Here is a 15,141-nt window from a genome sequence, read left to right on the forward strand (position 1 = left end):
CCTTGCGAGTAGGGAGTGCACAAATGTTCCTTCCGATTGCGAAGAGATTCAAAAATCCTCTGCCCCGACCTTCGCTAACCGCCCTTTCAGCCCATCTCGTCAGTGTCCCTGCCAGCAAAAGCCTCTAGTTGCAAGCATCGAGTGTGAAGCATTTTACGCATTCTAGGCTATGCAGGCGCGTTCAGCCCTTGGCGGGGTGACAAAGTGTCTCACGCCTCGGATCCCTCGTTGACTCATCTTTGCCTTGTGGCCCCAGCACTCCGCAAAAAAAAAAAAAAAAAAAAGTGCGAAACGTGCTCCGAGGGACCAGCCGCCTCAGCCGTCCCCCATCTTCCTGCCGCGGTGCCGAGGTTTCCGCACGCCCCACCGGGCTTCCGCGCCGACCCAGCTCTCCCGAGCGCCCCAGCTCCGCGGATCACTGTCCCGCGCGACACCTAGCCGCCGCCGGCCCCGCTCGGGCCTGGAGAGCGCCGCAGCTTCCCCCCACCCCCGGCCGGCCCCTGCCGGGCATGCTCAGTTTGCCTCCTGGAACCCGGCTCTCCCGGGGCCAGGATTAGTTCTCCGGGTTTTCGCTGCTGCCGAGGGGGCGCAGAGGAGGGGAGGCTGGGAGACAGTCAGCGCCTTGTTCCGCGCCCCCTCTCCGTGCGCCCGGCTGCGCTGCCCGCACCGCAAGATGCGAGCCAATCAGAGCCCGGGGGTGGGGCCTGTGCCGTCACGCCCTCCCTCTGGGCTTATTGAGAGTTATATCAAGAAATTCAGTTCAGAGAGAGGAGAGAGGGAGAAGGAGAGAGGGGCAGAGGAGAAGGGAGAGTGGGAGAGCTTGCAAGACGGGAAGGAGCGCCTCAGAGTCTCTGAAGCACGAAAGAGATAACCGACTAGGAATTTGGGGGGCAACTATCAACCCGGAGAGCGGCCAGAGAAAAACCATCACCCCAACTCTGACGTTTTCTACCAGAAGTTAGAGACTTAAGCAGTATTGACATCGGAGGGAAATGGTATGCTTGACGCTGTGGAAAATACCCCTGAGCTGAAGAAGTGCAACTGGATGGTGTGTGTGTGTGTGTGTGTTAAATACCAGAAGAGCCCAGACCCCATGGGTAATAAAGATGAAATGTGGAGAGAATGACTAATGACAAATCTGCGAATTTGTTCTCTGGAGTTGCTAATTTGCCAGCCCGAAGCAACACATTTTACAAGGAGGAAACGTTTTGCTGCTTCTGATTTCTCCCCAAACTGGTGCTACCAGATGCATGGCTTTCTATGTGTTGGAACAAATCATTCCTAACTGCAGTATACCGGGAAAGGGGAAAGGTTGAGACAACTAACGTAAGTGTAAAGTTTCGCATGCACAATTGTAAATTCTGTGTTTAGATGTGTCTTCGGTGTAGACGAGGGATGTTTGTAATTGGGTAATCGGTTGGGGCAGAGCTCACCTACCCCGCTGTATCTGCATCCCTACCTGCATCACTCTGCCGGAACTAATCGCGGGCAGCAGCTACCACACAGCCTAATGCAGATAAGATTAGAGCCTGGGAAGTGACCAGTTCTACTTAAGTAGGTACTGCCTGAAGCCTTGCACCCATTTAAATTGCAGTTAGGGGAGTAGCTAAGCAGAAACCTTTTTACCTGCATTATTGGGTTGCAGTACTGATGTGTAGCAGATGGTACTAATATTATAACCAGAGATCAAGGTTAGGAAACTGCATTTTTCTTTCTCTTTAATGCTCAGTAGAAAACATTGTGCTGTGTGTGGCAATGTTAGCTGTGTTTTACTTACATCTCGACACTCTTCACCTTTAGGATAAGGAATTCTGTATTATACATTTTTAAAAGTTTTAATGTGTTTATTAATTCTAATGGGGATCATGTGGCAATATGGAGAAATGAGAGCAAGGTCTGGGTAAGAAATTAGAAGTCTTGGTATTGTGTTTTTAGGCAACGGGGATATGTAGGGGCCGGTGACTACTGTTTCTGATGCTGCAGCATGTCCGGATGCTTGTTTCCCAGTAAGACTGTATTAGAAGGCAGTTGACGAACTGGGAGGAAAGAAAAAGAGAGTCCTTTTAGGAGAAAGAGATGACTCAGTGGCAGAGAAGCAAACACACTGTATTTGACATGTGACAAAGCAATTAGTAGGAACCATAGCTAAATACTTAGTGTTTTTACTTGTACCTAAAAAACTAAGGGATGTGGGTTAGAAGCCAGGAGGACGGGTAAGCCAGGGGGAGGGGAAGAACAGAACAAGAATGCATGTTTTGAATTAAACAGTGTCCTGGAAAACAATGTGGGTGAATGCACGTAAAAATAGCAGCTGTCCTTAATTCAAAGTAGATCTCCCCACCCCCCAACCCCCACTGAGCAATGCAACAAGCAGGGGACATTCAGTGTTTCCATCCACAGAGTTAACTTGCAGGCAGTGGCAGAGCAAACTGCCATGTTTACGAATATGCAGTGAAAAATGTGTTGTGATATTTTGTGACTGTGTGTTTTTGTTTATTGAAGAATAATATTGTCTATACAATTGTGTTGACAGTGGCTGTCTCCAAATAAGAGACGAGATGTAATGCATCCTCCAGTCCATGCACGCTTCCTCTTGCAGTTTGTGCGTCGTTCCTCAGTGGAGACCTTTAAACCCTAAAATCCAGAAAGAGCAAATAAATACATTATCATGGACCTGAGGGATTTTTACCTGTTGGCTGCTCTGATTGCCTGTTTAAGGCTGGATTCCGCAATAGCTCAAGAACTTATTTACACTATTAGAGAAGAATTGCCTGAAAATGTGCCCATAGGAAACATACCAAAGGATCTGAACATTTCTCACATCAATGCTGCCACAGGGACCAGTGCCAGTCTTGTCTACAGATTGGTTTCTAAAGCTGGGGATGCCCCTTTGGTGAAAGTATCCAGTAGCACTGGGGAAATTTTCACAACCTCCAACAGAATAGACAGAGAAAAACTCTGTGCTGGAGCCTCTTATGCTGAGGAGAATGAGTGTTTCTTTGAACTTGAGGTGGTGATTCTCCCCAATGATTTTTTCAGGCTGATCAAAATAAAAATAATTGTCAAGGATACCAATGATAATGCGCCCATGTTTCCATCTCCTGTCATCAATATTTCCATCCCAGAAAATACTTTGATCAACAGCCGCTTTCCAATTCCATCAGCAACAGATCCTGACACAGGCTTCAATGGTGTACAGCATTATGAATTGTTAAATGGGCAGAGTGTTTTTGGACTGGATATCGTGGAAACTCCGGAGGGAGAGAAGTGGCCGCAATTGATTGTTCAACAAAACTTGGACAGAGAACAGAAAGATACCTATGTGATGAAAATCAAAGTAGAGGATGGAGGCACTCCACAGAAATCCAGCACAGCCATACTGCAGGTCACAGTAAGTGATGTAAATGACAACAGGCCAGTGTTTAAAGAGGGTCAAGTGGAGGTGCACATCCCAGAGAATGCTCCTGTAGGCACCTCGGTCATTCAGCTCCATGCCACTGATGCAGATATAGGTAGTAATGCTGAGATCCGGTACATTTTTGGTGCCCAGGTCGCCCCTGCAACCAAAAGACTCTTTGCTTTAAATAATACTACTGGGCTGATTACAGTTCAGAGGTCCTTAGATCGAGAGGAGACAGCCATTCACAAAGTGACAGTGCTGGCTAGTGATGGCAGCTCCTCTCCCGCTCGAGCAACGGTTACCATCAATGTCACTGATGTAAATGATAACCCTCCTAACATAGACCTCAGGTACATTATAAGTCCCATCAATGGCACAGTGTATTTATCGGAGAAAGATCCTGTCAATACAAAGATTGCCCTAATTACAGTTTCAGATAAGGACACAGATGTGAATGGCAAAGTGATCTGTTTTATTGAAAGAGAGGTCCCATTTCACCTAAAGGCAGTATATGACAACCAGTACTTGTTAGAGACCTCCTCTTTGTTGGACTATGAGGGCACCAAAGAATTCAGCTTTAAAATTGTTGCCTCTGATTCTGGGAAGCCCAGTTTAAATCAGACTGCCCTGGTAAGGGTTAAGCTTGAGGATGAAAATGACAACCCACCAATTTTCAACCAGCCTGTAATTGAGCTGTCAGTTTCTGAAAACAACCGACGTGGGTTATACTTAACAACTATTAGTGCCACAGATGAAGACAGTGGGAAAAACGCAGATATTGTTTATCAGCTTGGGCCGAATGCCTCTTTCTTTGATCTGGACCGAAAGACAGGAGTTTTGACAGCCTCCAGAGTCTTTGACAGAGAAGAACAAGAGCGATTCATTTTTACAGTAACTGCCAGGGACAATGGCACCCCTCCCCTCCAAAGCCAAGCGGCTGTGATAGTTACTGTTCTGGATGAGAATGACAATAGCCCCAAGTTTACTCATAACCACTTTCAATTTTTTGTGTCTGAGAATCTGCCAAAGTACAGTACTGTGGGGGTTATCACAGTGACAGATGCAGATGCTGGAGAGAATAAAGCTGTGACTCTTTCCATTCTAAATGACAATGATAATTTTGTGTTGGATCCTTATTCTGGAGTCATAAAGTCGAATGTCTCATTTGACAGAGAACAGCAGAGTTCCTACACTTTTGATGTCAAAGCCACTGATGGAGGACAGCCCCCCCGGTCCTCTACTGCAAAAGTAACTATCAACGTCATGGATGTCAATGACAATAGCCCAGTTGTTATTTCTCCACCTTCTAACACTTCTTTCAAGTTGGTGCCCCTCTCAGCTATTCCTGGCTCAGTGGTCGCAGAAGTTTTTGCAGTGGATATTGACACGGGGATGAACGCTGAGCTGAAGTATACAATTGTGAGTGGGAACAATAAAGGCTTGTTTCGGATTGACCCGGTAACAGGTAACATCACTTTGGAAGAGAAACCGGCACCTACTGACGTGGGCTTGCACCGCTTGGTGGTCAACATCAGTGACCTAGGGTACCCTAAGTCTTTGCATACACTTGTGCTTGTTTTTCTTTACGTCAATGACACTGCTGGAAACGCCTCCTATATCTATGACTTGATCCGCAGGACTATGGAGACCCCGTTGGACAGAAACATAGGGGACAGCAGCCAACCTTACCAAAACGAGGACTATCTCACTATCATGATCGCCATCGTCGCTGGCGCCATGGTGGTCATCGTCGTTATCTTCGTCACCGTTCTGGTGCGCTGCCGCCACGCATCGCGGTTCAAAGCAGCCCAGAGGAGCAAGCAAGGTGCTGAATGGATGTCCCCAAATCAGGAGAACAAGCAAAATAAGAAAAAGAAAAGGAAGAAAAGAAAGTCTCCCAAGAGCTCTCTTTTGAACTTTGTTACAATTGAAGAGTCCAAGCCGGACGATGCAGTTCACGAACCTATCAATGGGACAATCAGCCTGCCGGCTGAGCTGGAGGAGCAAAGTATAGGAAGATTTGACTGGGGCCCCGCACCTCCAACAACCTTCAAGCCTAACAGTCCTGACCTGGCCAAGCACTACAAATCTGCTTCTCCACAACCTGCTTTTCATCTTAAACCAGACACTCCGGTTTCCGTGAAAAAGCATCATGTGATTCAGGAACTCCCTTTGGACAACACCTTTGTCGGGGGTTGTGACACCCTTTCCAAACGCTCTTCCACTAGTTCAGATCACTTCAGTGCCTCAGAGTGCAGTTCCCAAGGAGGCTTCAAGACAAAGGGCCCCTTACACACCAGACAGGTAAACGAGCACTTTTACTGGTCTATAAGTACTGCATACAAGTGCCCAGTCAACCAGTATTAACGTGCCAGTGTGTCTATTGTTTTGGTCTAACTTTAGCTTAGTTATAAAGAGGGAAAAAAAAATTTGACCCCTTTTCGATTCCTCTGGGGCTCAGTCAAGAATTTTTAGAACAGCTTTGAAATTTCTGAGTTCTGAGAATTATTTAACCTCCCAGTTTCCTTCAAATGGCAAAAGATGAAAAGAGGAAATTATTCAAAAATGTCCCAAGATAATGTTTGCTGAAGAAGAAAACCTGTCCTCCTATGCCAAATTCTACTCTTGGGGTTCCAAATTGACTGTTGCAAGATTTTCACATTACCTTTGATCTAAAAAGTCACCTTCAAATCTCAAGTTTGAAATGACGTTTGAAGGTCTGGCTGTAGTTATGTTGGAGCTGTGGGTGCTAAAGGGGTTAATTTTTTTTTTAGTCTCTAAACAGTGTAGTAGACTATTAAATGTACATCAGCTGTGAAGCACATGATTGTTGATAGATTGCAAATAAGCCATATAGGAAGTCTTCTCTTTGATTTCAGTTGATTTTACTGTACTATAGTAAATTGGGTATTTAACGGAAAGGTTTGCAGATTGTCCAGAAAAGGCCAAAGTACCCTTAAAACAAACAAACAAACAAACAAAAAACAGGAAGGACTGCTTTTTCCCTACTATAACTGATTTATACAGAAAAGAATGAATCCATTGTAAATATTCTCTCATCTTAGTAATGCATAAATGATCCGTCATAGCTCATTTTAAACTGTGAAATATGCCATATGAAGAGGGATTAAGAGGCTGAGAAATTCATATTTCAACCAAATCCAGAATTAGTTTTTCTTAGGTCTAATAATTCCTTGTTAATAAAGATTTAAATGCAGTGCTGTCTAATTTATTTCACTGGTGCTTGTCTATTGCCACGAAATTTGAGTGTCAATAATAGCCTGTAGATGGCACTAGGGTATCATGTCGCCTGTGCTGGCCAGATGCCAATCCCGCAGTAGCAAAAGGATGGGGGGAGGGAAGGATCATGCTGGTACTACAGCCAAAGATACCTTTTATTTAATGATAGTTGCTCTTGAGCAACTAGCATTTAAGTTCATTTGCTTGTTCTTTTGTGATTAGCTCTCACCACACCAACTTTCTAGGATTTCATAATCCAAAGTCGTATCTTTGTTGGTATTGAGTTCACCTGTGGCGATGGCCCATCTTAAGTTGTTAAAAGACAAGGGACATAGAGGTTTCAGAAAATCAAGCAAAGTAAAATAACCTCACAGGATGCTATTGGACAGTCATTGGCGAATATGTGAGAACTCCAGAGAGTTTTTCTCTTTTTGGGGGGTTTGGTGGGGTAGGGTAGAATGCCTTGCTAAAACTGTTCTTCTCAACATTGATTGTTGCTTTGGAGTGTCTATAAGATTTGGTGGTATTAAGACAGTCTACAGAATTAGCTCTGACAGTGAGCCACATAAGAACTTCCTGAACACTAATTATAATTCCTGATATTTCCTTTTTTTTTTTAAATTGAAAGATTAAATATCTAGATAAGTTTACAAGTACACATACTAGAGCTTGAATGTGCAGGGTGAAAGGAATTAAAATAAATTGGTGTTGAAATGCTAGAGGAGAATTTGAAGTTACTTAGATATAAGTTGAAGTTGAAATGACTTATTTTCACATTCATTAGCATTTTAGAAGAGGTTGATATTTTCATGTTAAGAAAATTGCCAAACTTAGTAAATAAAAGTTTATAAAAGTTGGTAAATAGTTGATTATAGTGAGATAAGTAATTGATGAAACTAAAAAGGTTTAAATGTGATGTTGCTATTTCAGTAAAAAGAGAGAATTTTTTTTATTATTTACTTTTAATGTGAAGGTCACTCATATCTTACAGTATTTTATGATTTGCATGAGTCATGCAAAATCTAACCTAAGCAAAACTTTGCATGTAAAATCTGATTTTTTTCCCCAAAGACATATGCTGATTCTCTTCTCATATCAGTCTTTCTTTTCAGATAGTGTGGTGAGTATTAGCATCAATGTGCAGGTTCACTTTTCTGACTTTCCTCAAAGTTGAAGCTATACAGTAGAGGACAGTAACATGAATGTTAAGTACATTTCAGCCAAGTATGGGAAGGATCTTTGTTGAGACTTAGACATAAGAATATTTGTTTATATGATGTCATCTTTGAACTAGGATGCTGAGTAATTAATTCTCTAACTGGAACTGAAGTGCAATTTTAGAAATGTCTTGAAACTATGTGTTACTGTGCAGTTCTCCTTATAGGAATGTTTATGTTCAAATGGAGCAATAATTCACTTATAATAAAGAACTAGTGTGGTTACTTTACATAAACCTTTTAGAAGTTTTTATATTGAGAAAAAAGATTGCAGTGCTGGCAAAAAGGGAATACTAGAAATAAGGAGAGAGTTGCTGATGATAGCAATATGTATAATTTTATTATGAAACAGGCGTAATTTCTGTGAATGAAGAACATACATTATATACCATCCTTTTAATTTTGTCAGTATGATTGTTATCTGAAAATGTTCCAGGTAATAGAGACAGCAAAAAATCTTTTTTTGAACTCCTTTACTTTAGATAGTAGCTTTTATATACAATTTGTATGGTCTTTAAAATGAAAATATACTGGTTGGCTTTTACCCCATGAGTTTGTTTATAGTCTATCAATTCTTATTTTTTCTGATTTTCTTTTCCTCTGTTGTATTCCCTTGCAAAAAAAAAAAGTATGAAACAATCATAAATCATATTTTTCCACCTCTCTATTTTACAAAGCTTTGTATTTTGAACTATAATAGATCACTGACTTTTCCACAAATTTTCCTTTATAAATTTTGAATTCAGTGTTCACACATTGCATGACATTTCCATGCCTCTGTTAAAAAAAAAAAAGCAGCATCATATAAGGATATTGATTCATAAAATCAAGAATTCACTGTCACCAAGTTAAGAGGATGAAAATGCTGGCAATTCACATAGGATTTTGAAGAATAACACTTTTCTATGTATTTTCAGTAAAAGGAAGACATGTAAGACATGTGTTCTTCATAGATATGTTTTTTAAAAACTGACACCTAAGTTATCAAATCTTAGGGTGTTCTGGACTCACCATGAAATTTCTTCAAATATGGCTTTGTGTCCCCATCCCAGATGTTCTGACTCAGTATCACTGGGGTCATGCCTGAAACCACAATTTCTAGCCAAATCTTTTGTGAGAATAGTGCTGCCAGTCCAGGGACCATACTTTGAGAACCACTGTCTCAGCATATTGGAACAGGAAATGTCGGTGCCTTTCCCTTTTAGATGATCATTTCCAGAGGACCTGTTTTTGCACAGCCCAAGTCTCAGCTCCCTTATTGACAACCGTTTTATTGTAGCTGGAGGCTTTACAGTAAGCTATTTATTGCTGTTTTCCAACCCCAGTTGACAGCATTTGGGGAATTAATTTTCTTGGTCCCAGTGTGCTTTCTGTGGGGGTATAAATGAAAATGTTGAAGGGAAAAAAATGACCTATTTACATTTTACAACTTCTTTCAGTAACACAACAATCTGTGATAGTTGCAGTTTGGTTCTGGGTAAAGTCATCTTTGATTTTTGAAATGAAATGCTCAATTCAGAGTGAAACATTCTGAATTTAACTATTCACAATCTGGTCTATTTGTTCAGCTATACATTTGTGTATATAGAGAGTAATTATACATTGGAAATGTGTGTGCATACTGTACTCAAGTGTGTACATGTACTTTGAGTGCATAAAGCGACTTGGTTCTATTCCCAATCATTTATAGATACCATACTACATTTATGATTACTTTTCATTTTTGAGTAATCCCTATATAACCACTACTAAGATGCTGTTATATGGTGAAAAATGCACAAGACAGTCATAGAATTGCTATTTAGAACAGTGAGAAAGAAAAATGCAATTGAAAGTGAAGGGAACAAATGTTAACTAATATAAGCTAGGAAAGAATTTAAGCTACTAAATTTTGAAGTATATAATGAATGTGTACTTGACTATGAGTAGTGAGTAGAGAAAATTATTCCCTCAAAAGCATATAATACTTAAAATGCTATCAGTTGTGATTTTTATTTCTCCTTAGTTTTTACTAAGCATTCTATGCTACAGTCAGGTTTCAGACTTGTGGTTTGGAATATACCAAGACCCTTTGGATATTGATTAAGGAGTTCTAAGTGAGAATGGGCTATCCATTTAAACGGGCTACCTTTCCTCTTGGGTTTATGAGTCACAATTTGGATGAATTTTCTCAGATTGATACAACTCAGCTATAAAACATGACATTCACTGCTAATAACCTTAAGGAGGGTAAAATCCAAATATTGCCACTGTATTAAGCAGACATGTCTGCTACTGCCCGAACATTTGTTAAAAGATAAATTAATTTCTGTAGTTAAATATTCCATTAAACATTTCCTAATTTTTTCAATTAATTCTATATATAGAAACACTGTAAAAATGATGTCCCCTTAGTTTCACATGAGTCATCCTCATGGTATCACAGAATAGACTTTGGCATCATGAAAATTGCCTTACAAATATTTTAATTTGTCTTATTAGTTAATGTGTCATCATATTAGTGAACTATTTCAAAAGATATCATTTTTGTAGGTAGAACAAATTAAGCTAAAATGTGAGCTAGCATAACAGGGAATTTATATTTATTATAAAGACTGAAATCTAAAATCAGATGTCCTTCTAACCAATTGTAATTCATTTTGATTCTTAATTAACCAGCACAGATGTTTATAAACTATGCCCAAAATAATGAAAATGATTTTATATGTATATATCTCTGTGTGTGTGTGTGTGTGTATATATATATATATATATATATATATATATATATATATATATATATATATATAACACTTAAAAACTATACCCAGTCGAATCTAAATGAATTTTTACAATGCATTATGTTACATGGTGGCACTGAGATATGGATAGGTATATTTATATCACATGTTCTCATATGTTCTGTTTTCATGGTTGTTTTAATTTCATTATTTAGATTTTTTGAGTTTGCAATTACCAGATGTCAAAAGCTCTAGTGGTTGGGTTGGCCTAGCAGGACTAGTCTGATTGTTCATGGGTTTCAGGGCCAGGAATCTATATTCCTCCTCTTTAGTACTTTTTTCACTTTGTGTTTGTCACAGTTGAACTCTTAGCTTGCATTTAGTTTTAAAAAGACAGCATCAAGACTGAGTCTGGTGGATTGTTTACTACTTTATTTAAAATACTTGGGATGAGACTTCTCTGAGTTCAGACTTTTTTTTTTTTTTAAGACATATTTATTTATGCATGCAAGAACTGGGCTACAAGCCAGAGATGCAGGGGGTGAGAGTATTCACCAGAGACAGAGTGGGAAGCAAAACAGACCGATCAACTGAAATACAGTGCTGAGGGAACCTCTGGCAGCCAGGTCAGGAGAGTCTGCCACGCCATGTGGGTCAGCTCCCTGGCTGGGGATCCAACTCAGCTGCAGTGGCTGTGGATCTCTTCATAGTGCTGCACTTTAACCCAATGCACCACCAGGGAGGGCCTAGGACTGGAGTTTTCTTGAAGGGGATCTATTAGTAAAATGACAGTCTCTTGCTAATACTAATCATAAGAAACTGAATAATGTTGTTGTTTTTAATTTTGTCTTTTCTTGACAAATGATTTCACGTTTAGTATTTTTTCCAGAATGTATTACCTAGTGGTGTCGAACACTTATGTCTGGCTTGTTGAACTATGACTCTGAACACAGCCCAGGTATTAATGAAAACTTAGGAATACAAGTCAGCATGGAGTTTGCTCTACTGTTCTCACTTATCTGAAGGCATAAGAGTTATGTACAATGTGCTATGCTATGGCTTTTTAGTAGTTCACAGTTCTGTATCAAATCACAGAAGCAAATCCCAACATAGAAATAGGATCTCTCTGGTACATAGAAGTACTTCCCTCCTTAAGATTCCAGCAGTTATTCAGAAAGCTGCTAAATCTGTCAAACATTTCATTTGGAAAGAAACACATGCTTTTTTGGCCTTCGCTTGCTACAAACCTATTGGGCTGTCAGTCATCAGAAACATAGAAAAAAAAAAAAGATATATTACTGTGATTGACATTTTGGTTTTAATTTATATTCCTATTCCCCTATGCCAAGATTCATTAAAATTTGGATTCCCAAAATGAGTTAAACAACTGCCTTTCCTCAACAACAGGGAAGAGTGATATCAGGAATAAATTGGGAAACCACCATATTTAATCTTTCTCACTCACGCTTTGCCCTATAGACAGTTTATCTTCTGAAGACAAGAACAGTGACAGAATCTGTAGCGTGTTCTGAGCCATAAAACATGATGTTCAGGCATTCAGAAATGGAGGTCCTTCATTAGGGATCTGTTTTGTTTTTTTTTTTAAGATTTATTCATTTATGCATGCAGAACTAGGGTACAAGTCAGAGGTGCATGGGCAGTGAGAGGACTCACCAGAGACAAAGTGAGGAGCAGAACAGGCAGATCAAGGAGAGGTCTGCTGTGCCATGTGGATCACCTGTGAGGTGGCACTTGAATTCACACTGAAGTGGCTGTAGCTACCTTGCAGTGCTGCGTCCTAATCCGTTGGACCACCAAGGAGGGCCTGGGTTTTTTTTATAATAGTTTATTATTTAAATACTATGTGAAAATGTTTTCCTTAACCATTTGATCAGTTATAATGCTATAAGCACATATTACATATAAAATGATAGGTTGGGGGCAAATATACAGCTGGAGGAGCTGAAGAGACAAGCACAGGTGAGAACCGTGAAGCTAATTTGATTCCTTTTAATAATATTATATTAATTATTTTGGAATTCCTTGAGAAAAGATACAAACTTTTCTTTAAAGGACTGTACTGCAACCCTAATATTCACTAACTGATACAAATGTCTAATGATGGAGGCAGCAGGACGAATGGGGATTTGGTCACTCTTACTGTGTGTAATATCATTTACTTTAACATTCTCCCACAGTTTGACTTCTATCTGACCATCACTATATTTTAGCATTACACTGCTTTAATCTCCAGTCTCTAGTCCTTTTCAGTCTGTTAGCAGTTGATTAAGAAATACTCTAATCCCTTTCAGGATATTGAGAAACTAATGGATTGCAGAGTATTTGGGTCTTTAAGCTTCAATTGTAAATGGTATGAAGAATTGTCATTGAGCTGATATTTGCATATATCTCTCCCAGTGCTAGTTACTTTGCCTTCTTTTTTGTTCTCCTAATCTTCAGCTTTCATTCTAAGAATATTTATTTTAGTCGGAAATAAGCATGCCAGTGATAGGAATTTAGGATTCACCTCCAGATGAATGCCATCACAGACAGGGAAGTTCTGGCACATTTTGCATAGATCTGTATGAACACAGTGAACCCTTCATAAGCTCTTAGATTGCAGGAAATCAGTGCTGAAAATTAAGTGGGGTTTTAAAGATTTGCAAAGTAGAGAGCTTTGTATAATGCTGGTATTGCAGGTGCCTATTAAATATGAAGTAAAGGCTTTGTAATACAACTCGCTAACACATTTCCCTGCACATTAGAATGATTTATAGCCTAGGGAATTAGCCTTGCCTATTTTTTCCCAAATGCAGAAACATTGGATGTGTCTGAAGAAATAAAAATCTCAAGCACAGATCTTAGAATGGACAGATCTGCTCTTTTCTGATTCTAGTTACTTAAGGTAGATGATGTAGGCCTGCTCATAGCTACCTGTGGTTCCTCTGATGCTCATTATCTGGTCCTTACCTCTTCTGAACAGAAATTCTAAATTGTGTGTGTAGAGCCCCCTCTAAACATAAATCAGAGTAAAGCTCTAGGTATCCATAAAACTCTGACATTACCATAATGAAGAAGGTTGACTACTCAGTGAGTGCTTTGATCCTCATAAGGATTGCTATTGAATCATATCTCAAACTGTATATTTAGAATTCAACTTTACTCCATGTGTAAACAATGGACATTTGTAGCACAGTATTTCATTCTAGACTTTCGTAGCTTTCAATATATTTACCTAGATGACAGTTCAGTAAGGTGCCTTGCACTGGTCTAATGTTTATGGTCTTTGACTGACCCTTTTTGATAAAACCTGCTGGAAATAGTCATGCATAGGTTGAAATGCTTTTACAAATCCTATATTTTTGCTTACTGGAGAAAGTGCATAATCCACGTGCAGTCCACAATAGGCTCAGTGGATTTGCTGAGAATCATGGTTGATTGATTTTGAAAACTAACAGTTTATGTATAAGACAATAGCAACTACCATTTAGTGAATGTTTTTTTTTTTCTCATTAAACCTCAAAAAGTAGAAGAATGGCCACACATAGGGCATATAGGATGAAGCTATAACTTATATATGAAAAATAGGTCTTCTGCTGATAGTAGTTCCGTGGTGGATCTTTTCCTGAGGAAAAGGTGCTTTTTTGGATTCAGAGGATGCAACCAATCTGTGCCTCTGCATGATAACAGCTGCATGCTGAGGACTTTCAAATACACAGTTAGACAGGATTCTGCAGGAAACTTTGGTAGAAGGTGCAAGTGACAAATAGAGACAAAATGGAGTGAGTTCTGAGTTGTGAGTTGATACCCTCCTGTGTCATATATAAATGTCATTGAACCGATTTTCACATTGGAAATCTTGAAGAACAATAGCCTTCCCTCTGTTTGTCAGCTGTGAACACACCTGGATTGGTAGCTTTTCTTTGCTCTGTTTCTTGTCATGCACTAGATGGACTATATCCATTTATGTTACTCGGTATACATCTGCTTGCTTTATGTTCTCATAGGGTTTCAAACTGATAAGAAACTATTTCTGTGTGTCATTCTTCCAAAAACAAACAAACAGTTTGTTGACTAGATAATAGTGGATCTCTATTTGTAGTTTTCCTTTGTCGTTTTGTAAATTGAGTTTTTCTTACCCAAGCCATTTCCAAAGTTAACCCTGTAATTAATATAGACTGTAATTTTTAACCCTGTAATTAATATAGACTAATATATGTGCTGTATATACCTATCAACTATTTCTCTGTATCCCTCATCCATTAAATCTCCAACATAAAAATGAGTTTTATGGAACTAAATTATTTTTTTCCTGGAGAATTGAAATGAGTATCAAAATTACATTAAGGCATAGTAAAACAGTATGACTTTTGGAAATTTTAGCTTGATATGAATTCACCCTTGGTCTTGACAGCATAATTTTCTGCCAAGCAGTGAGGGCAAACTATTCATTGATTGATTTTTAAACATGAAAATAATTAAGCAAAATCATTTTGACACCTAAAATCTCAGTTTCAGACAATTAAATTCTGCTTTAGCTAAGGGTTATTGACTTCTGGATGAC

The 15,141-nt window shown here is 39.5% G+C and overlaps 1 protein-coding gene across 5 annotated transcripts in view; it reads left to right on the plus strand.

Annotated features, from left to right (window-relative positions):
- Positions 1–757: 757 nt before the first annotated feature.
- The window catches only part of PCDH9 (protocadherin 9), an 827,415-nt gene continuing 813,031 nt past the window's right edge, over positions 758–15,141 (plus strand). For all 5 annotated transcript variants that reach the window (XM_004680105.2, XM_012723207.1, XM_012723205.1 and 2 more), the window contains exons 1-2: positions 758–1,326; positions 2,534–5,704. In XM_004680105.2, the coding sequence (XP_004680162.1) occupies positions 2,669–5,704 (3,036 nt within the window). In that variant the 5' untranslated portion in view covers positions 758–1,326; positions 2,534–2,668. The remainder of the gene's footprint in view (positions 1,327–2,533; positions 5,705–15,141) is intronic.

Source organism: Condylura cristata, unplaced genomic scaffold (genome assembly GCF_000260355.1).
Source record: "Condylura cristata isolate star-nosed mole 26May11 unplaced genomic scaffold, ConCri1.0 scaffold00010, whole genome shotgun sequence".
Lineage (NCBI taxonomy): Eukaryota > Metazoa > Chordata > Mammalia > Eulipotyphla > Talpidae > Condylura > Condylura cristata.